At 42.2% G+C, this 24,774-nt stretch overlaps 1 protein-coding gene across 1 annotated transcript in view; it reads left to right on the forward strand.

Moving 5' to 3' along the window:
• Positions 1-4,551: 4,551 nt before the first annotated feature.
• The window catches only part of pcdh1a (protocadherin 1a), a 127,459-nt gene continuing 107,236 nt past the window's right edge, over positions 4,552-24,774 (forward strand). Inside the window, exons 1-3 of the mRNA XM_036595451.1 lie at positions 4,552-4,967; positions 15,632-16,450; positions 17,093-19,279. Coding sequence (XP_036451344.1) covers positions 15,659-16,450; positions 17,093-19,279 — 2,979 coding nt within the window. The 5' untranslated portion in view covers positions 4,552-4,967; positions 15,632-15,658. The remainder of the gene's footprint in view (positions 4,968-15,631; positions 16,451-17,092; positions 19,280-24,774) is intronic.

Consider the following 24,774-nt stretch of genomic DNA (forward strand, 5'->3'; position numbering starts at 1 on the left):
GCAGGCATGACCCGAAGCTGACAGACAGCCGTCGGGGCAGCGCGGCCGTCACTCAGAAACGTTTTGCTGGCATTAGACCTCACTGTAGCTAATCAGATTCCGCTGTAGTGTAAGAGAACGGAACTGAATTGGATTGACTGTCAGTGCCGCGTTCCGGGCCTGCACTGTATCAATCTAATGAGTAATGAACAGAAAGCAAATAAGCGCTTTGTACAGCCCCTCTTTGAGGAAGTGAAGAGAAGTCAATGTTACCTCCTCTTAGGCAGTTAGGCTTCCTTACAGTGCTTCTCTGTTCATTTGTGCTGCCGATTTTTGGACTGACATACCCGATTAAAGCCAACACGGGCTTGATAAACAATTAACAAGATGGCTAGGCGTTAAGCAACAACAAAGCTAGTGCGTGTGGGTAGGAGACGACCAGCGAGTGTGTGTGCATGTACTGTATGTGTATGTATTGTTTGTACACTGGCTGTCAATAAGATTGCTTATGTTCAGGTACAGTACTGGGCAAAAATCAGAGACCACCATGCATTTCTTTCATTTTAGTCCAATCTGCTGTTCAGTGCAAGTTATTCTTTTTTTCAGCATCAGGAAAAATGGTAGAAAACATGCTAGATGCCTCAACAATGGAAAATAATATCATATTTCTAGTATATCATCTATGTTTGATATCATGTTCCTAACATCTTCTAATCTTGCATTCAGTTTTTCAAGTAAATCTGCAGGGATATTTTCCACTCTTCCAAAGTTCAGTCTTAGAAGTTGGTTACATAAACTACACATTGAAGCCTCAACAGCTAAGGGCTCGTCTACATATACACGCTCATAAAAACGTACGTAACTGTCACTGGGGCAGGACCCCTCTTGTCACTGGGGTGGTTCCCTCAAGGGTACATCTCAGTACCTTTAGTCAGGAAACAAAACTGTATCATAATCCACTGAAATGATATGTTCTAAGCTGTACTGACTCCACACACCCCGTCTCGTCTCCAGGACTTTTATTTTACTGTTCTGTTTTAAAACATTCGGTTGTGAAAAGGTACAAATACAAACTTTTCACCTGGAAAAACTTATTTAAGTTGCACAATTGGACCCTAAAACCACTGTTGTACCTTCGAGGGAACATTTATATTGTTTGTACCTTGATGAGCAAAAAATTTACCTGCACAGAACCTTTATTCCTAAGAGTGTAGCTACATGTTTAAATATATATATATAAAAATCTTCGTCAACCCCAGCAGTTTTCAAAAATCTCTATGTCCACATGAGGGGCCAGAATGACTCAAAATGCTCGCATGAGCAAGCCAGCGTAGTAGGGGGGCAATAATACTCCATTTAATGTCATACACCCCCCAAGAAGAACACTGTGAGCGCACTGTGCAAAATATAGATGAAGAAAATATAGATATGAAGCTAAAGCAGCCTGTAGACTTTTCCTGCAGGCCATCAGACCATCATTTGTTGTTTCACGCAGATTCAAGTTTGCTTTTAAAAAATAAAGGCTTTGAAAAAGCAAAACATGCAATTGTTTACACTGCCATGGCATCTCCACCATCCCTGAAACGTCCACTCAGTCCTGATCAGACAGAGTAGCTGAGTTTTTCTAGCTTTTCAACCTCTTTTGACTTATTTAGTTATACATTTTTTGGAATCTGACTTTGGTTAATGATCATCAAATCCCAAATCTTCAGTCATTCAGGTATTTTTCATATTTAATAATGCAATAAAGATGATGCCCCATTTATGAGAACAGAGTGCAGTAGATTCTGATGCCGCTGCAGTGTGGCTTAAAAAAGTAAAGCTTAATTTCAATTACAAACATGTGATCAACTAAATGACCATCAGGTTGCTGAGCACACAGAAGGTCATCAGTCATATCTTAGAGTTCTGCATGTTCAACAAATGGATAAAGCAGTAGATGTTTGCAAGTTAGCAGTGTGATGTCAGTGTTTTCAGCTGCGTTTTGGCCACAGTTGAAATTAAATTTTCAAAAAATTCCATTTTCAGTGACAGAAAATGCAAAGGTCCTGTAGACAGGAAGCCAAAAAGCATAGAAAAAATGACATTTTCAAAAAAAATATCAAGAGACACTGGATGGGTGCCTAAAAATAATATCAAAGTTTTCAATATTTGGTGTCTTTTTTTACAGCTTACATTCTCTATTTATTTTTTTTACATGTAGTCTTGGTACACAGCTCTGCCACAATGAATATAGATAATATGCAACTAGCTAATGTGTTGCTACTTTTATGCCACTTGTAGTGCAGTTCAGATGTCAGAGAGAATCATTTATTTACTTCATTTCCAGTCAAAGCATCCTTTAAGTCCCATGTCTCAAACACAGGGCCATGTCAGGCCCATATCACACGCCCATCCATTTTCATTTTCTATTAATATTAGCCCTGTTTTACAATGCGCTGCACTACAGTCCCCAGCATTCATTGCAATGTAATGTGCACTCTGACTCTCCTACCTGTCCTATCTATGGGACGGCAGTTAAACCTCAATTCTACACAATTCTATGAGATTCCACTCCAATCATGTCACCAAACACACCAGCTGTAGTCCAACCAATGTATACACCTAACATCAGCTCAGCAGCTCAGAAACTGAGCCCAAATGTTAATGAACTTGCAGCAAAGAAAACAGGTGGGTTTAAAAGACCGAGCTCCTGGGGACATTTACATTTTGAATATTATTGAATATTGAATAATATTATAGCATTTGAGTAATATTTCAAGGTTTACTACAAGTGTCTGTGTTTTACTGTGTATTTTGAATAAACAATGGCCAGTTCAGTTTACAGCACAACATTAATTAATAATAAAATAAAAAAAAAAATTCGGCCCACAGATTTGCTGAGGTTTTTTAATATGGCCTCTTTAGTTAGAGTTTGACACCCCTGCTTTATGGACAAGTTACTTATTTTTGAGCGTCGGGAAAAAACAAACAAACAAACAAAAAACATATTTAACACATACGCCTATAATTTCACATTTTTCAGTTTGGCCTTTATTCCAGCTTCCATTCTTTTCAGGAGGCTCACTTTCAGTTTTTGAAAGAAATCTGCAGCCACAAGTTCAGTCCTAGAAGTTGGTTGCACCTTCTGCTTACGATCCAGGTAAAGCCAAACACATTCAGTGATGTTGAGGTCTGGGGTCTGGGTGGTCAGTCCATCGTTCAGCTTCTTTGTTTGATGTGTCCGTCTCCTTTTCTTAGTGAGGTTCTTCTTGAACAGCTACACATCCTTTCAGACCCATAGTGCCGAGTTGTCCTCTCACAGTGGAAGGATGGACAGAAACACCTGTGGATGTTTTCAGATCTGAAGCAGCTTGATTTTCTCCTCTCTCTCAGAGATGAAAGCGCTGTTTATCTGATGGGGCAGTTTTGGTGGTCTAGGTGGTCTTCCAGGTGGTTGTTAGGAGCCTCATTCTCCGTAGCTTCTAATCATGTTTTGAACTTATGAAAACACCTTTTTACACCCATTCTCTACAAGTGGATAATCTCATATCTGATCTCTTCAGAAAAAATATGAATACTTAACATTTAATAGATGTTTCGACTGCAAATCAACTTAATAAAGGGTGGTCTCTGACTTCTGCACGGTACTGTTTGGTTTGGTGGGCAGTGTGTGAGATCACAACAACACACGGACACGTGAACGCGCGCACACAGGATCTATGCTGTTTAGTTCCACCAAGCGCCCCGTGGGGGCGCCAAAAGAGCAAAGAGGAAAGGGACGAATAACTGTTGAATGCAGCAAACAACTCCAGCACGAGAGACACTCACCCTCATCAATACTCATCAATGCTGGAAAACAGCGGTACATTGAGTTTACATTATTGAAATGAACGCAATACATTATTATTACCATGTTTCTACGTCATTAACACTGTTACTGAGTCAGTACAGAGTAAGGGAGCTGAATGGAGTGCGTTGTGTTCACGTGCAAGTGATGCACGCGTCATCAATAATCACCAATCGATGCAATCGATGCTCTTCATAGTCATCGACACTCATCATTCTCCTAAGATTGATCTGAACATAGATTTTACCAGTTCTCCAGAGAGAGAGAGAGAGAGAGAGAGGAGAGAGCGTTCATTGCTTATCGGGCTCGACCATTTGCCAGCGCTAGACACCAAACAACTCCAGATAGACAGATCTCCGTTCGAAATAGGATGAAAGGAGGGAAGGAAGGAGAAAAGGAATCCACCTTCGGATTCAGATGTGGGTCACTGTCGCTCGCTCGTGCGCGCGCGCGCGCGACTCGAGGGGCAATTAGCAGATTTTTCTTAACCTAATTGTGCATTCCCCAGCAAAACAGCCCCGAGCTCGAGCGACGCGGAGAAGTTGCTGAAGCTGAGGCTCCCCCCTTTCCTCCTCCTCCTCTTCTTCTTCTTCATCCTCCTCCTCATCCTCCTCCTCCTCCTCCTCGCGTGCGCTGAGGAAAAAACACTTCTTCGCTCACTCGCGCACGCAGGCGAAGGGAAAACGCACTGGATTAAACCTGCGCTCGTTTCTATGAAGGGGATGCTGTGAAGCCTCGTTTGTCCTTTTTTGGGGGGCTGTTTTGCAGGAGCTGGTCATTTTGCTTCTTCTTCTTTTGGCGGGGAAGCGCATCCTCCCCCCCAAAAAATACTTCAGAGTGCTGGAAGAGGAGTGAGTTGGGGCGAGAGAGTTGAGTAATTGGTGCTTTTTCCTCTGAAACTGCGCGCCGTCGACTGCGGTCCGTTCGTGTCCATCTAGCTGGCTGTCAGCACCGGCTCGGTTTCTGACGATGGCGAGGATGAGCCAAGCGGCCACTTACGGATTTGTCCACCTGAGGGAGGATTTTAGGCTTTCTTGATGCCCGAAGCGGGGCTCTAAAAGGCTGCGCCGGTTCGTATCAGCCTCTGGAACCGTCCAAAAGAAGATAATCTCGGACACAGCGCTGGCCAGGGGGTGGAAGAAGTAAGTGGTCGAGCGAGGTAAGGACGTGAACTTTAGGAAGCAGAAAATGGCTCGAGGATGCCACTTGAGGAATCCGTGGTCGACGAGGCTCAAGTTGGCAGCGTCTTGTCGGAATTTTCCGTTCCACCTTAAACGGTGCAGTAGTTAACAGTCTGGCGCTTCGGCGCCAGAATGTAACTGCTGCACCGTTTAAGGTGGAACGGAACAATTCCAAAACCGACGGAGCTGTGACTGGATTAAAGTCATTTTTTTGTGCTTTAATGCTTGAAAATGTGTCCGAAAACATGAATCAAATGATCTTAGATGGCTTGGAATGCCCGTCCAAGGTCCAGGCTGTGGTCACCAGTTGACGAGGAGCCACTTGTTTGCCTCCCTCCTCAGTTCTGCTGTGTGTCTAGATGAACTATTTCTCTTGTAGACGCCACGTTTCAGCTCTTTTCTTGTTCAAAACTGCTTCCTATTCGTTGTTACAGCCTCATAGATGTGGCAAGCTGGTGTTAGATATAAATGACAACGCTGGGGCACCAATCTGAGCAGGCTGGTTCAATAATGAGAGCAATGTTTGGTCCAGAAAGCAGAAAAAAATCTTTGCAGATAGATTGGAGACAGCTCCCCACCAGGCTCAGCCCAAGACTGTTCGCAAGGGCTTGATGGATTTCGAGTGTCACCAATTTTGCTGCACTGAAGTGCGGCTCGCTGCAGAAATGCATTTTTAAAAGGGTCATTTGAAGTGAGCTGCTGGTGGCAGCAGGGAAAAAAAAATGGTCAGGAAGCTGGTTAATGGGGGGAGATGAGCACGATGCAACAACTTTGTAGTGGAGATCCACAGAGCGAGAAACATGCAAGAAAAAAAGTGATTGGGTTTGATGTGCCAAGCCATGCATGCATCATGCATGCATGCGTGCATGCATAAATAAGTTAACAGTCCCTTGCAGTATGATTTCATGTTTCTTTCCTTTTTTTGAGAGGTGTATGGGGTGGCTTAGGGGGTGAGGGGTGTCAGGGGGAGGGGGTGGATGGGCTACAACAGTCAACAGACGCTTCCTCGCATTCGCTGATGAAACCGTGGGGCCATACGCGCAGAGCGCAGCATTAACGCAGGCTAAACGACTTAACCGTGCTGCGCCGAAATGCTAAACCTGTTGAACCTGAATGAATGTGATAACAGATGATATAGAGCTGCGCGAAAACATAAAAGGTCACAGCACTTAAGGGCGATGAGACGTCTGCGTGAACTTTAAGCACCAGGAGCCGAACGCTGAGATTCGGAGGGCGAGCGTGCGCTTCGTGCATATGAGCTTCCAGTTTGGTGACACATAAGCAGGTCTGAGATGGAGACGGTGCACTTGATCTTGCAGCGGTGAAGATGCAAGCATGCTGATCTCAGTGGGAGAAAAAAAAAATCTTCAAAGGCTTTTCAATTGTCATATGACACATCCACGGTAATTAAAATAGCCTTTTTGATAAGCACCGTTGCCGGCAAAACACAGGAGCATATATGACATGATATGGCACCGATGGCAGTCTATTTTAGGTGTTATTGTAGTGGCAGTGAAAGACAGGTACAGCAGTCGTTTCATAGTCATATTATAGTGCAGCTGTTTAGTCTTGGTATTGGTTCACAGCTCTACCACAGTGAACATAGGCAGATAATATGCAAATAGCTAATGTGCTGCTACTATTATGCCACATGTAGCGCTGTACAGATGTCAGAGAGCACCCTTCATTTGCATAATGTCCAGTCAAAGCATCCTTTAAGTACAAGTTATTCATTTTTCAGCATCAGGAAAAAAACAAACAAACAAACAAACAAAAATATATTTAATAGGAAATTATGAATAAAGCCTATAATCACATTTTTCAGTGTTGCTTTTGTTTCAGCTTCCATTCTTTTCCGGAGACTCGCTTTCGGTTTCTCTAAGAAATCTGCAGACACGCCTCCAAAGTTCAGTCTTAGAAGTTGGTTTAGCATTTTCTGTAATCAAAGACTTTCAGGGTTTTCCTTTATCTGGACGGTCCACTATAGTCCCCTGTAGATTATCTACAGATGTTCAAATTGTTAACAGACTATCTATTGAAACTCAGGTGATTTTAACTGTGGTGGGGTTAGGGTTAGGATTTGGACCAGGGTGAGGGTTGGGTTTAGGTTTATGAGATATGTTTAACAGGAAATTACAAATAATCTGTCACATTTACACAAATAATAATATCACATTTTTCAGTCTTTCCTTTATTCCAGCTTCCATTCTTTTCAGGAGACTCGCTTTTCTCAAATACATCTGTAGACACACCTCCAAAGTTCAGTCTTAGAAGTTGGTTTAGCATTTTCTGAAGTAATCAAACACACTGAGGGTCTCCTTTGGATAGTCCACTATAGTCCCTTATAGATTATCTACAGATGTTCAAATTGTTAACAAACCATCTGTTGATTCTAAACAGTAGTGGGATTAGGGTCAGGATATGGACCAGGGTTAGGACTAGGTCCAGGGTGAGGGTTGGGTTTAGGTTTTGGCTTGAGGTCAAGGTTAGGGTTAGGATTAGAGGCAGGCTTAGAGTTGAAGAAGATTATGGTCAGTTTAATAGATATTTAGTTGAATGTACCTCGAAAGTAAATTAAGTATCTACAAAGCATCTAAAGTGGACTGTCCAAATAAAGTGTTACCACATTCAGTGATGTTGAGGTCCGGACTCTGGGGTGGTCAGTCCATCGTTCAGCTTCTTTGTTTGATGTGTCCGTCTCCTTTTCTCAGTGAGGTTCTTCTTGACAGCTACACATCCTTTCAGACCCACAGCGCTGAGTCGTCTTCTCACAGTGGAAGGATGGACAGAAACTCAGTTTCTCACTTATTTAGCTTTGACTTTTGCCTTCGTTATGTGAGTTATCTTATATCTAATCTCCTCAGAAATATCTCTGGAATTACTTGTACATGAAGACCATTTTCACCAGAAATTAATTAAATGAAATCGCTCTGTTGTTGTTTTTAATCAGTTTTCTCTCATTGATACCCAGTGAAGCTGGGTTAGTTGTGTTCTTTCAGTGATATTAAGTGAGCTCTCAGGTTTACTTCCTCAGAGTTTGTTTAGTCAATGCAATCTGACTGAGTAAAACTCAACATCTTTCCCAGTGGCTCCTCACGTTATCTGTTTGCGTATTTGCTTTACTTGTTTTACCTATTTTGTGTTCTCTTGCCACCTGGCCTACCATCCATTGTGCGTCCATCTTTTTTATACTCCACAGTGAACAGCCAAGCCAAGTTGTTGTTGGCTGTAAGTGCAACTACAGTACAATGTAGAACATTAACAACTTAACATCATTATGCGGATCTAACTTAACCGTTGTGTGGTGTTCAGGTCTGTGGGACCCATTTTCAATGTTTACCAAAAGAAAAATGATGCGATTTATTATTATTCCAACCTCAGATTCTTGACCTTTGCTCATTTTCTTTGAAGAACATATAAAATAACCCATTTTCAGTGCCTTCACTCTGTTCACCCCCCACACATTTATATTACACATGTGGTGTTGGGGCGAACCAGCGGGAAGTAAAAGTGTGAAGGTGCTGTGTCCTTCACTCTGTTCTCCTCCTACATGGCCTGCTGTTAGTGGGTGTGTGTGTGTGTATGTATTTGTATATATGTGTGTGTGTGTGTGTGTGTGTGTGTGAGGGTGGACAACACGGACAGGCTGCTGACTGGCTACAGCTGCTAAAGGAGAACCCTACGCTGGACACTTGTGATATTTTAAACATCTGGTATTTTTACGTAAATTGTTATGGCTGTATTGATTTAACATTGCGGTGGGTCCACCAGACCACTGAGTAACAAACACATCAACACCGCACAGGGGTTAAGCTTATTAACTCTATTTTTGTTTTCTACTTTAATTAGTAGAACCATATTAAGTCCTCTTAGTGATAACTAAGTTGTGTGGTATACTTGAATTCACTGTGTCGTTACTCAATTTAACCTTTTGAAAGTGACTTAACACAGCTGTGTGGTACCATTTAACATTTTTAAGTAAATCCAACATTTCATTTTTTGGAAGTACAAAAAATTAGTTAATTCAGTCCAGTTGATTATTTAATCTGTGTATTTTGATTCACATGGATTTGTTAAGTATGTATTACTCAGTCAAGTATCTTAAAAGCTACTTAAGATTGTAGCACCAAACCACATGGCATTATACATACATACATACATACATACATCATCTAAAGCTTATCCTTCTGGAGCCTATCCCAGCTGTCATTGGGCGGAAGGCAGGATACACCCTGGACAGGTCACCAGTCCATCGCAGGGCCACATGGCATTATATTTTAACTAATTCTAATATTTAATATTTTTGAGTGAAGATCACTACATTTAAAAAATTAGTATTAAAAACTGTGCATGGAATGATTTTTATTCAATATTTGGCACTAAATCCAGTTGAACATGTTTTAATTTTTCTCTCTTTGTAATGAAACACACAGTTGGTCAGTGACGCTATAAGCACTGACAATATCCATAATATGTTCAGAAAGCATATCATATTGTTTTGTGATATATTAAAGCGGTATATTAAAGCTATAAACCACTTGGGGCTGTGCGTTACTGCGATTTCATCATGGGAAGGGTGTTCTTAGGCATGACGCAAAGCGGAGTAAACTCCCTTCCCTATGATAAAATCACAATAACGCATGGCCTCAAGTGGTTTATTGCTTTTATTAAACAGTGGCCAAAATAAACTATGATAAAATACACAACTTTATAGAAAATAATTTAAGTTATTATTAATAATCATTGACAGAAACAAGTATTACGCCAATAAATGTAGTTCCTTTAGAGTTTGGTATCATTGCCAAGCAACTATGTACCGCTGAATAAAGAGAACGTTTGGTCGCCCATCGCTGCATATCGCAGTCAGTTCATGAACGTTTTAACTTTTTGTCGTATAACAATGAACATATGATAACAGCACTGTTTAATGCTAAAACTTTCACTTTATTAGTACTTTTTGGTCACCAAATCACCACCACGAGTCTTATTTACCACCAATCCAGCGGTGCCCTCTTCTCACGCTGGGGCTGAATCTCAAATAGCTCCCTCCTCCCTACATAGTGCACTACGTAGTAATTTAAATACTGGATCCTGCAGCCCAACAGAGCAAGACATAGCTAAGAAACAGTCATTAGGGATTCAGACACATCCACACTGGATAAATGATGCACTGTTTGGCTGTAGAGGCTAGAATTTCTAAACTTTCATAGCTGGAACACTATTTAGGGAGTACGGAGCCGTTTGGGATTCAGTCTGGGTTTGACACAACTTCTGACGGAAACACAGACATTTGAAGTGTGCAAGTCATTCAAGTGACACTTCTAGACTTTTATTCTGCAGGTTTACAGTTAATCAAACCGTAAGTACTTTAATTCAAGCCTGTGATATTAAAGATGGAGTTGTTTGGGCTGTTGGCTCTTTTAGCCTGTTAGCTGGCTGACCAGCCTATTTCTAGTTAAGAACATAAGTCGCCAGCCCCTCAGTTTAAACAAAAACAAAAAAAAAATCGGGTACTTACTTCATCAGTACACTCGAGCAGCATGAGAGTCAAAGATTATTCCGTTAACAGCACAAGGGTTTTTTTTTAATTCGGTTGCTGTGATTCAGTTTTATTTGCCAGCCTTATCTAAGATGATCTGCTATCACAATCCACACAGTTAATAGGTGCTGTTTAAAATGCTCTGTTGCTGCTTTATTCCCTGTTTTGTAAACCTTTTTCAGTGGAGCTGCTGCTCAAATGTTTACCAGATACATTTGTGGATTATAAGCCAGTGAAACAAGCAGTGCCTCTATGTGTTTTCATGCTTACCCCAACCTACGCTTGTTTTCTGGATCGTACAGTTGAATTCTCAGCTGTTAGAATAAACCTTTGTTTGGTAGCTGCTGTGAATGATGTAAAATCAACAGCATTTAAAATTGTTTGGTGAGTGTTTATGGACTCTTATCTGGGGGAGATTGAGTGCGTGGACTCATGGGGCGCTTAGTAAGTCTCTTATCTAAAAAAAATGTTGCTTTTTTAAAGTTATTTCTGTTCAGACAAAAAATGTGGGAAGACAAATGTGGATAGACGTTTGTTGCCTTGCCTGTTTAGGAGTTGTATAGAGTGCTTTTCAAGTCGGTGGATAAAGCTGGTCATGGAGTTGGTAGACGTAGCTGTGTTGAAAGTAGGAAAGCCACAAAGTGGAAGCTCCAGCTGAAGGAGGGAGATAGGATTTAGCCTCCCCTCCTTATTTTAGTGGGCTAAATATTGAATGCAGTCATCAGCAGTCAATGATATGAAGACTGACAATGTGAAATGGTTTGTTTATGTTTGTGTCGTCTGTAAACAGGACCTTGATTACGGCTAAATGAGGCATCTTAAAGGTGGTATTGCAAATAATGGATGGGCAAATCAGTTTGATGAAAAATAAAGCAGCTTTAAAGCTGAATTTGGTACAGATATGAGTTTTATAAATGAGGTTAAGATTTGTCAGTCTAACATGGTGGTGTGTAAGCGTCTCCTGCTGTGTGTTGAATATAATTACCATACTGCATTTTATTGATGGCGAGTTAGTCTTTCCTGGCTTCTCATTGAGGGCTGTGCGATACAGATATGATATGCAATGCTCAGCTGTTGGATAGTGTTATGATGATGTAAGAAGTGACAAATTATAATCAGAATAGTGTGTCTCTGACTGGGTGTGCAACGAGTATAGAATCAGAGTTATTTATTTATTTATTTGCCTTTTATTGTGTAATTGAAAAAGGAATATAACCAAGCTATAATTAACCCTAAAGCACAATGTGCAAAAAAAGGTAATGAAATATTAACTCGCGCATTTTTGTTCACTTTATTCTGGCTGTTAATACAATAGTCAGATTTCCTTGAAGTAATAAAAGTAATAATAAGTGTGTTTTAAATGGTTCCTTCAATAGAGCTTCTGTCCAGGTGTTGACCAGATACCTCTTAGGGATTATAAGCAAGTGGAATAAACATTTTTGTATTTTCAAGTGTGTGTATATATATATATATATATATACACATATATATATATATATATATATGTATATATATATATATATATATATATATATAGCAGATCATTCGATATGTTAATAAGGTATTCGTTTTGTTAGTACCATTATACTAATAACCAATTACCAAGAGAGTCGAAAGAACAGCTGGTCTTTTGGGGTTAGCTGCTATCCATTAGCCTAGCATAGAGATTAGCTGGTTTTCTGCACTGATCAGTGTAAATAACTTGTAATATTTACCAAATTCCAGCTGTCTGATGGCTTTACATGCACTTGCCTTTATCATATAAGAGTTCAAAAGCAATATTGACATCTGTTTATATATTGTTAATTTCCATTTTTGCTATTTTGCTCAATTTATTTTTTTGTTGTAGATTTACTTCAGTTGTTAAAAATGATTCTTATTCAAAGTGAAGACACATTTCAGAATAACACGCATAAAATACAATATAAAAAATACACTACACTATGATACACACTGATCAGGCATAACATTATGACCACCTCCTTGTTTCTACACTCATTGTCCATTTTATCAGCTCCACTTACTATATAGGTGCACTTTGTAGTTCTACAGTTACAGACTGTAGTCCATCTGTTTCTCTGCATACTTTGTTAGCCCCCTTTCACCCTCTTCCTTAGTGGTCAGGACCCCCATGGACCCTCACAGAGCAGGTACTATTTGGGTGGTGGATCATTCTCAGCACTGCAGTAACACTGACGTGGTGGTGGTGTGTTAGTGTGTGTTGTGCTGGTACAAGTGGATCAGACACAACAGTGCTGCTGGAGTTTTCAAACACTGTGTCCACTCATTGTCCACTCTATTAGACATTCCTGCCTTGTCAGTCCACCTTGTAGATGTAAAGTCAGAGACGATAGCTCATCTGCTGCTGCACAGTTTGTGTTGGTCATCCTCTAGTCCTTCATCAGTGGTCACAGGACGCTGCCCACAGGACGCTGTTGGCTGGATATTTGTGGTTGGTGGACTATTCTCAGTCCAGCAGTGACACTGAGGTGTTTAAAAACTCCAGGAGCACTGCTGTGTCTGATCCACTCAGACCAGCACAACACACACTAACACACCACCACCACGTCAGTGTTACTGCAGTGCTGAGAATGACCCACCACCCAAATAGTACCTGCTCTGTGAGGGTCCATGGGGGTCCTGACCACTAAGGAAGAGGGTGAAAGGGGGCTAACAAAGTATGCAGAGAAACAGATGGACTACAGTCTGTAACTGTAGAACTACAAAGTGCACCTATATAGTAAGTGGAGCTGATAAAATGGACAATGAGCGTAGAAACAAGGAGGTGGTCATAATGTTATACCTGATCGGTGTATATATATACATATATATATATATATGTATATATATATATATATATATATATATATATATATATATACACGCATACACATATATAGTGAAGAGTGCCTAAATCACTTGTGCTGCACACTGTCGAGTAGGGTTCGAGTCTGGGTCATGGGAGCACATCAGTGACCTATATTTAGACATTTCTCACATCTAATGCGATTTGACCTCCTCTGTTATTGCAGCCCTTAATGATTTGCCCCATGCGGACACTCATATAAGTACAAAATATGATTATTATGCAGCCCTAGTTCCACATAAACGCATTTTAATCTCTAGGTACTGTGACATATGTCATTGGTGAGATCTGTGGTGGTCTGTTATCTTTCACTACTGAAGAGGTTCATACTGTCACAGTTCCTGTCTGTAAAACCCAAAAGACTTCAGAAAGCAAATGCACATCTAGACTGTATATCACAGATCTAGAGAATGCTGTATTTTCACATTATGCATATTAATATTGTTCCAAAAAGTATTGTTCTGGTTCATAGCAAGAATTCTCTAGGCAGCCATTAACCTTTCTGTAAGGTCTCTCAGCCCATAGCTTCAGGCAGTCATGGAGTTATTGCCTAGGCCTTCAGAAACTGGGCTTTATGTCCCACTTTCTAATCATGTTTTTAGCCCCCACGCTATCATTCCAAGCAAATCGACAGGAGGCTGCCCCTGCAAATGCAAAAAGGGACACATCAATAACCCAGCAATTAGTGCATCAATATGCTGCAATCCCAATCTTAACGGATACAGAGGAATTGGATTTCGGATTGGATTTCTATGCTTTCCTGTGTTTAGCTGTTTTGTGTTACACTCATTTGCTTTCTGTGGGACCACGGCTGCTCGCATGGTGGTGCAAAACTGTATCGACCCCTCGTTCAGTCTGGTGCTCCTGCGCGGATGTTAACATGAGTATTTTGCGTACAAACACTGTCAAGGAGTTTGCTGTCGGGGTGTTAAGACAATTCGACTCAATACTGTCTGCTCTTCTTTCAAATCACAACAAGGAATCTTCCTTCTCGGGAAATAATTAAAGTCTGCAATGATGTGGAGCCTGGAAAAAAAGTGAAGTCTTTAGCTTGGGGAATATGGATCAAAGCAGAAGCTAAAATAGAGGGTATTCATTAATGAGGAGGCATAGCAGGTTAGAAATCAAACACAAGCATTACAGTGTGTAAATTAGCCCGAAACAGCAGAGCCGAGATGAGATGGAGATTTCTTGTAAGCTTTAAAGTAAATCTGTGCGGTGAGATAAAGGATAGGCCTTCAGGTGCTCTGTGACCTAGGTATAGGGGAACTTGGCATCAGCGCGCTCGAGCTGGGTTCTAAATCCTTCAGGATCTGTTGCACTCTGTGACGCTGAACGGTGTCCCTGCTGTGTAAATATTCCTTCCTAACCCCGTCCTAAAGACAAGGACCACCTAAATGTTATGGATGAATGAAAAGCCCTTAGCTAAGCGATATGTTCCCAATTCTCGGTCCTCTAGGCTAATGAGAGCATCATTGCTAGTAAATTCCTATTGAGTTTAGCACATCTAGGGGAAAATACATTGCAACCTGGTTATGAGCTGGGCTTAACTGATGCTGTAAATAATGGCAACTTTGCTGAGCTATTGTCTTTGTGAGCCACACAGTCACCCATACCTCCTTAATAAAAAAGCCCATTAAGGACCGCCTTATTACTGGTGTTAAATCATTAATTTCCAAAAGCAGCTTAGCTTGGACAGGCAGTCAAAAGGGTGATAATTAGCAGTTTCCTGTGTGGCATTAACGAGGATGATTTAACTCTAAGTCTTAGGAGAAACACTGAATTTGTTGCCCGTGCTAAATTGAGGAACACTATGATATGCTCTGTCAGAGGAGGATAGAATTTTTTATGCAATTAAACTCCTTTATAAACATTTGTACAGTGTTCCTCTGCTTTTCCTTCTTTGTCTCACCAGTGATTTTTGTCCTCTAGTCAAAAAAATGAGTGTGATGAATAATGCAGGATAATGAGAATGGAGGCTTTTAGTGGTACCAGGGGAAGAGGCGTTTTCCAAGAGCTTTTAGTACTTTTAGCCCTGGATTTAGTGTTCGCAGTGTATTTAAAACAGAGTTCTCAGGGTGTGCGGATTCTGCTTTATCCTCACATAGCCCTCTGCTGCAAAATAAATCTAGAACGTTAGGATTTTGAAGTGTTTGTAAAACTGTTTGACAAACCTGCCTCGCCGCACTCCTGTTTGTCAGTTTAACTTGTTTTTTTCTCACTCTCTTGTTTTCCAGACTGAGGTGCTACCTCCCCAGGGCATCATGGCTTTCTCTGTGGGATTGTTTCTGCTGTGGGCCCTGCTGGTGGACTCAATCAACGGGGCTCTGGGTGGCATCCTCTACCGCGTGCGAGAGGAACAGCCGCCAAGCACGCTGATAGGCAGCCTGGCAGCTGACCAGGGCTTACCAGATACTGGACATCTGTATAAGCTGGAGGTGGGCGCCCCTTACCTGCGGGTGGATGGGAAAACAGGGGAGATTTTCACTACCGAGATCCCCATAGACAGAGAGACCCTGAAGGATTGCCGAATCAAGGGGAAGCCATGCTTTCTGGAGTTTGAAGTGTCTGTCACAGACCTCATCCAGAACCAGAGCCCCCGGCTGATTGAGGGACGGATTGAAGTGCTGGACATCAATGATAACACCCCGCAGTTTCCCTCACCTGTCCTTACTCTCTCGGTGCAGGAGAACGCTCATATGGGGGCCACCTTCTCCATCCCCCAGGCCACTGACAAAGACACAGAACGGAATGGAGTAGTTAAGTATGACCTGAACGCTGGACCTGAGGCTGGTGCGCTCTTTGGCCTGCAAATGGCAAATGACAGGGGCGAGAAATTGCCTCAGCTCATTGTGCTGGGAAACTTGGACAGGGAACTGAAAGACTCTTACGACCTAACCATCAAAGCTGTGGATGGGGGAACCCCACCTCGCTACAGCAGTGCCTTGCTGAGAGTCGTCATCACGGATGCCAATGACAATGCCCCCCAGTTCGAGAAATCCTCCTACGAAGCAGAAGTTTCAGAGAACAGTCCTGTTGGGCACTCAGTATTGCAGGTACAAAAAGAGAGATATACAGTACTGTTAACCTTTAGATCTCAGTGAGGAAGGAGAGGAAGTATATTGCATCATCAGGGAGTGTGCAAGTTTTTAATGAGCACTGCTGTCTTAACCCCCCAACTACTTTCTCTTTGCTTTGATGCTTTATATCAGCAGAGCAATGCCTGGTTCGCTAAGTTCACCTAGCTTAATTGCTTGAAAAATATAGGTTGACTTAATACACAGTTGTTTTTTTTTTACTTCTATTCCTGAGTAACTTTGTCCTGGATGAACCTTTTATTTCCTCATGACTTTAATAGCCCTTGCAATATTCTCTAGTGGTCAGTCTTTCAGAGACTTAAATAATTTAACTAAACTGTGAAACAGCTTTTAAATTATTTTACATATGGGACTGTGGTGCCTCAGATCATGTTTTTAGGAATGCAGTTCTTTTTAGAACTGCCTCAGGATTAGAACATTTTTGTAACTTGCCCAGATTTATGTTCTAAATATCTATGTTGGTGGGTTAAATACATTTATGTTGATATGTCTTTGAACCTACCACATCCTCTCTGTGTGACTTTTTAGGCTGTTAGTACTTAAAGCTTTACAGATATTTCATTCTGAGTTCTCATCTCTTTTTAATCTTTTTGCTTGTAGGTCAAGGCCAACGACTCTGATCTTGGTGCAAATGGTGAGATAGAATACACCATACATCAGGCCAGCGACCCAGTGCCAAAGCTGCTACAGATCGACCATTCAACTGGCATCATATCTGTCAGAGGTTCATTGGATCGTGAGGAGATCAGCAGCCTGAAATTTCATGTCATTGCCCGGGACAAAGGTCCCTCTCCCAAAAGCTCCACAGCATATGTTTCCATTGAGGTGACTGACCAGAATGACAATGCACCAGCTGTGGAGATCCGTGGTATTGGTCTTAGGACCCATAGTGATGGGGTAGCAAATATATCAGAGGACATGCCAGTTGGCACAGCGGTGGCCCTCGTGCAGGTTTCAGATAAGGATGAGGGAGAGAATGCTGTGGTGACTTGTGTGGTGGCAGGTGATGTTCCCTTCCAGCTCCGGCCAGCTGGCGATTCCTCTATCGATAACAAGAAGAAGTACTTCCTGCAGACTACCACGCCTCTGGACTACGAGCGGGTCAGGGACTACCGGGTGGAGATTGTGGCCGTCGACTCAGGCAACCCAGCTCTGTCCAGCACCAATTCCCTGAAAGTACAGGTGACTGACACTAATGACAATTCTCCCATATTCTCACCACCACTGTTCGAAGTAGAGTTTGCTGAAGAGAACCAACCAGGAGAGAAGGTTCTTGATGTTGTTGCTCAGGATGCGGACAGTGGCACCAATGCAGAGCTTGTCTACAGCATCATTGCGGACTCCTCAACAAGGGGCCTATTTGAGATCGACCCCAGCTCAGGGGAAGTACGAGCAAGGAGCCCACTTGACCGTGAGCACAAGGAACGCTATGAGTTCCGTGTTACTGCGGCCGACAAGGGTGTTCCCAGCCACAGAGGAACGGCCACAGTTGTGATTAAAGTTCTGGATAGGAACGACAATGATCCCAAGTTTATGCTGAGTAGTTACAGCTTCTCTGTCCAGGAGAATATGCCACCGCTTAGCCCTGTCGGCATGGTGACTGTATTAGACATGGATAAGGGTGAAAATGCCCAAGTGCAGCTCTCCGTGGAACCTGATGTTGGAAAGTTTGTAGTCCAGAATGGCACAGGGACCATCCTTTCCAGCATCTCTTTTGACCGGGAGAAAGAAAGCAGCTACACCTTTCGACTCAAAGCAGTGGATGGAGGGGAACCTCCGAGGTCATCTTATGTTGGTGTGACCATCAATGTTCTTGATGAGAACGACAATGCTCCTGTTGTTACCAAACCTTCAAATTCATCTTTCAGACGTTTGTCTCCTTTGGCTGCACCTGACAGTGTTGTTGAAGTAGTGGAGGCAGAAGACATAGACTCTGGCTCCAATGCTGAACTGGTCTATAGCATTACTGGCGGGAATCCCCATGACCTCTTCGACATCTCTCCCTCTGATGGGGAGATCAAACTATCCAAGGAACTGACTCGAAAACATGGAGGCCTGCATCGCTTGGTGGTGAAAGTGAGCGATAGGGGTAAGCCTTCACGCCACGCCATTGCCTTGGTTCACATTTACGTTAATGAGACCATTGCAAATGTCAGCCTCGTGGAGGCTCTAGTGGGACATAGTTTGTACACGCCTCTGGATACGGACATTGCAGGTGACCCAGACTATGGTTTAGCTACCCAGAGAAGCAACATTGTGTATGGCAGCTTGGCTGGTGTGGCAGGAGTTGTCACTGTAATCATAGTGGTAGTCTTCATCAGGCATCGTCTCCAGCGAGAAACCAAGAGCGGCTACCAAGCTGGCAAGAAGGAGACCAAGGACCTATATGCCCCCAAGCAAGGGCCAAAGAGCATCAAGGGCAAAAAAGGGAGAAAGGGCAAGCCTCCAAAGTCACCCAAACCTCTTGGAGAAGAAGAGGAAGTTAGCCTCCAGAAGAGTTTGAAATTTAACATTGATGGGGTCAACGACAGCCCTAGGATCCACCTACCCTTGACCTACCCGCCTGGCAGCCCCGACTTGGGCAGACATTACCGTTCCAATTCACCCCTGCCCTCCATTCAGCTCCAGGCCCAGTCTCCATCTGCCTCCCAGAAGCACCAGGCTGTCCAGGAGCTCCCTGCTACAAACACCTTTGTGGGAACAGGAGGAGATGACAACTCTACCGGCTCGGACCAGTACTCGGATTACAGTTACAAGACCAATCAGCCGAAATACAGCACAAAATCGGTGAGAGTTTGTAAACATATGATTAATTGCAGATATAGAAAATCGCCTGCTGAAAATAACCCTAAATCTGAATTCATCTCAGTAGATTAGATGGCTGCTGTATTTAGCAGCTAAAATAATGAGCATGGTGTTTATTTCCTTTCCTTTTATATGTCTCTGGCACACAGTAAAAGCTATAGCGTGGAAGAGTAATACCTTTAACAGTCAGGTTTTGGCACAGAAGGGAGAAAAAACGAGGAGTAATAGCTCTTGCATAGTGACATGTTGTCTATAGCCTATTTCCGTTGTGTCTCGGAGGCTGCTCAGTCTCTAAAAAAATTGCTTTAATCACTGCTCAGTCAATTACAATGGTTTACTGAAGACAGTTTGCTTTCAACAGTTCACTCGAAATATCAAACAAACTTGAAAATAAACGCGCCGCTGTTTGTTGTTTGCTAACCTTGATGGGGTTAGTTCAATTTGACGGAGAGATATGGCCCCAGACAAGCAGTACAAAGACAAGGCTGGATAAAATGAAGTCACTCAGCATGCACCACACCTTTTTTTGTGTCATTTGGACCCTTTAGGAATCTAAATTTAGCCCAGATTGTGTTTGCTTCTCTTTGCATAATTGGTTTAGAATTCCTATCTGGTGGAGGTTAAGTAGGGTGTAAAATGTGCATATCTGTCACTCTCCCTGTAGAGTCAGTATTCTGACTGGTACACAGAGGGGGATGCTCATATCTGACCTCCTGCCACCAAGCAGATCCGCGGCCATTTTCTCCGCACTGTTTTGGCTGAATGCATTTAGATGCTAATCCGGCGCATTAATTCCGAGTAAGGCGAGGGAGTAACGTTTAAGTAGTCGAAGCAGAATGATTGGTGCGTATGTCTGTGTGTGGGAGCCCAGGGGACGTGGAGCAGTATCAGGTAGAGCCTATTCTCCTGAGTGAGTATGTTAGTGATGGTTAGTAGGCAGCAGATATGCGTGAGACAGAGTTTGAGGATGCGTGGGCTCCGGCTCCGTCAGTACCAGCACTCTGTTTGGTAATGCCAGCAGATGCTAGCTGACAGTTGGGGTGAGCGCAGGCCCTGTGGACTCACTGACTGGAGAGAACAGTCACCCAAAGCAGCGCCGGCTCTGTGATGGACAGCATATGGCATGGAAGTGACAACAGACTCCAGCTATGGATATCGTGTGCGTGCGTATGTCTATCATTGTGCTAGTTTCATGTGTCTGAAATCGCATGCATGCAGATGTGGATGTGGCGTGTATGCTAGGGCTGCATGATATGGACAAAATACCATATTGCGATTACACTGCTACGTATTGCGATTGTGATTTGCCTTGCTTTATGCTAAAAATGCACTGGAGAGGCCTGAAAGATTGACCTGCATTTGATTTACTGAAATTATTTGTTTGTTAAGCACATAGTGATTGGTCAGTATGTTTGCAGCCATGGGTGCCTATTTGGGTTTAATACGGAGTTTCACATAAGAAAAAAAGGATTTTTGAACTGATCTAATCTAATGAAAGCTGTTTCCTTTGTGTGTGCGGATGTGGACCTCTCCTATGTCAATATTTTCAATAAATCTCAGGGACTTCACTGAAAGTTGCATCATAGTGCTTCCCTTCAGTTACATTGGAGTGGCAGTGCTAGGGCACCAGCATTGACGGCTTTAGAAATGACTACAGCAGCCGTAAAACAATACAGTTGCAGGTCGAGTGACCTTATTATAATTAATAATTCATTGGGCCCCCACCTATACAAAAATGACTATCAGTGAGTCTCAAAGTCACCCCAGCCCCCCACCCCCAAGTAGTGGAGTGGGCAACAAGCAAAAGGCCCAAAGTTTTATTACACACTTATATAACCTAAGAATAACCCAGTTTGCATTGAAGCCCCTGTAGTTACTGAATAATAAGCCTTAGTATGTAATAAGCCTGTGATTATAAAGAGTTAAAGATGGTTTATATTTTTTAAATTTAGTGGGTAAACATTGTGAAAGTATTCTTTATTCTGAATAGCATAACTTGGACTGAATACAGTACTTACTCTCTGTATACTGAATATATATTCTCAATACTTGTATTCCGTTACATCCCAACCCTCATTGCATTTGGCTTGTGATATTGTAAGCTTGGCCAGTTTTCAACAGTTTACAAACAAACCGTTCATAAATTACCAGAAATTTCAAGAAGAAAGTTGATGCTGTGATAATTTTGGTGTTATCTCTTGTAACATTATGAACAGATAACAGCGGATAAATAGGAGAAGTGATTAAATTAGCCAGATCTCTTTGAGAAATGTGTTCAGAATTCACTGAAATGATAATGTCTTAACTAAGTGACAGTAAAATTCGAAGCGAAAAACACAGCAAAAATGTGAAATTAAGTCAGTTAAATCTCGCTAAACATCGTATTGGTATTGTTGCAGTAATTGACCACGAAGCCAGGCTACTTCCTACGTCAAGTTCGCACATGCTGGTCGCTGTTGCACCTGTTTTCTTTCTGTTTTTTGCTTTTTCACTGTCATGTTCATTTTCATCACAGCTATTCTGTAGCTTTGTGTTAGGACTGGTGAGGCCATTGACCTCCCAACTTTAGATCTAGGCTGACCAGTGACCTAATGCCTCACCACAGTTGTCATCTATGCTTGCATCACACAATAAAACAGTGGGTGGAGGCTTATCTGCATACTGCCGACATGTGATCAGTATTGTCAAGGTTGATATAATTGCAATGATTAACAGTAATTGTGCAGCTATAAAGTGTGTGTATCTTAAACATTTTAATGCAGAAGTTTGTGCACCCTTGGTCAAATTTTGTTCATTTTCTAATTGAAAAGACTATAATTTGTGGGAATGCACATCTACAAAGTTTTTAATGCACAATTTCTGCTTATTCGCTGAATTTTAGAAAAAAAAACAAAACATAAAATGTGACCTGTGCGAAAGTGTAGGCACATGGCAGATCTTGCGTTTTATCATTTTTTCCAATATGTTAAACTCAAAAAGCAAATAGATTAAAATTGTGCATTAAAATTAGCAGAAATTGCATATTGTTTTGCTACATGGTGTCGAACAGAGGTGGATGGGTTCCCCTTTTGAGTCTTGGTTCCTCTCAGGGCTTCTTCCTCTTGCTCTTAGGGAGTTTTTCCTTGCCACTGTCACCACTGGTGACGGTCATAGGGGCTTGGACCCGGATTTTTCTGTAAGGCTGCTTCATGACAAACACCTGTTGTGAAATGTGCGATATAAATAAACTTTGATTTGACTCGATTTAAGTTAATAGATGGTGTGTTAACTTCTTTGCTACTAGAAAACCAACAAAATCTACTATTCACCAGAGTGCCCAAACTTTTGCATAAGACTGTATGTGTTTACCGATTGGCCTGTATCCTGTATTCGCTCAGACATCCGATCATTACCCCGCAGCCTGTCTGCGCGTTGGAGCCCGTGGCCGAGTTGACTGACAGGCGTACAAAAACAGGGACAGATGTTAACTCATGTGACATCTCTCGGCAGATGTGAACTCATGTGAGGGATCCCTCCCCACATCAGGCAGAACAGATTGACCAAAATAAATAATAAAAGCTCGAGCCAAGCGGAGTGACAGATGTGGAGAGCAGGGCTTGGCGGAACCGACGGTAATACACTCGACAATGAGTCATTGTGGAGTGCAAGGATGCGCTCAGGTGTGTGTGTGTGTGACTGAGGCGCGACAGGCTCCCTCCGCCTCGCCTCTAACCACTGTAAACACAGCAGCCTTGTTTGCTGTTTAGCGCCAGCGGAGGCTGGGCTTGGCGGCCGGGTTCGTCACTCCCCGTCCTGCTCCTTAAAAAGTCATTAAAGGGAGTTTGTTTGTCGGGGAAGACTGATCCAAAGGTGAAAAAAAACTGAATGCTCAATTCACACAAGCATGGCCTGACTTTGTGAAGAGGGATTTGTGTGGGGGACTGTGTGTGTGGCCTTGTATTTAGGTTTTTGTGGGGACTGGATAATGGAATGCATGAACGTTTTTACATTGTGGGGACTTTTGGCAGCTTCCCCAAACTACACTTTTTAGAAAAGCTGATGGTTTGGTTGCTGAGTTGAGTTAGGCGGAGCACAACAACATTTACACCCACTTACATAGAAGACCATGGAAACATCACACAAAGACAAAAATGGATGCTTTCAGCTATTTGTGGGGGCACAAATGTCCCAAGGACTTGGAAATGTTTGGAAGATTTTCACATTGTGGAGGCACTTGGCTGCTCCTTGTGAGAAACAAATGCTTTTTTTAACCAAAAAACTACAGATTTTATTTAAAGAAATTTTGCTAGTGGTGCATAATATAGTGCCTATACCAACGTACTATGATACTGACATATCATGATGTTGATTTTTAATTTTATATCCATGAAACATTCCAGTCCAGTAAACAGTAAACAGTAGTGTCCTATTGTTTTTAGTTTTCTACATGTTAGTGTTAGTATTTTAAAGATATTAGAGCACCAAGAAAGAAGTTAGAGCTATCTTTGTTTTTTTAGTAAGACCAATAATATGTCAGTAAACATGTTTTCTGCTTTCCTTTATTTAATGTAATGTATTATGTTATAACTGAAGTTTGGGTGGAGGGACATGCCTGATACCCCTCCTTCTTCCAATCTAACTTCCTATAAATTCACATCCTCACCTTCTGTCCCCGTGATGAAGTGTTCGCAGTCCCCACCGCCACCCCATCTCCTCCCTGTTCCTCAGTCCTACATCAGTCCTACTACAGCTATGAGGGGGCGGGGTGGGGGGGGTCTGGCCTTCTAGCTGCAGGCAGAAGCTGCCCAGAACTCCAGACTGAGTTCTCAGAGTTCTCCCCCCTCCCTCAATCAGTCTTCCCTCATACTACCACCACCATGTTGAAGGCACAGTGGCATACAGGACTTAATGGTTAACTGCAGTGTAGTGCTTCACATTGTCCAAAATACATAAAATTGAACGAGTAATTAATATGTATTAATGTGTTATTAATTTGTCAATCCTTTTCTAAGCCTACCTTTGACAAGTTTGAAACACATTCTGATTCATTTAGCTCAGAAACATTGGAAGTAACTTAGCTTGGAAGCAACTTTATTAGCAAACTTACTGTGATCTATGTGAAAAATATTATGATACTGAAATTCGTCTATACCTCTTAGCTCTCAAAAGGCAAAAGCCGATCTTTTAGAGCCTATTTAAACCCGGTCATTCCATGCGTCAGGATTATATCTGGATTATATCTGGATTTGAGGTTGTTTGCATACAAACTGAAGTGTAAATGTACACGAGAAGCATTTACAACAGGTTTCAGTTCAATCTCAGAGGCTTCACAGCTCCTTCAGGTCAGCCCCTGATGTGAGTTTCTCAGTTAGTTGTTGCAAGTGGTCAATAACATGTTGCGTTTCAACTGATTTGCATTTGTAAACAGATTTCAGTCTGACTAACCAGTGGTGCATTTGACTAACAGGAGTAAATAGTTGCTGAGGTTTAGGTTGGGA

Source organism: Colossoma macropomum, unplaced genomic scaffold (genome assembly GCF_904425465.1).
Source record: "Colossoma macropomum unplaced genomic scaffold, Colossoma_macropomum, whole genome shotgun sequence".
NCBI classification, from domain to species: domain Eukaryota; kingdom Metazoa; phylum Chordata; class Actinopteri; order Characiformes; family Serrasalmidae; genus Colossoma; species Colossoma macropomum.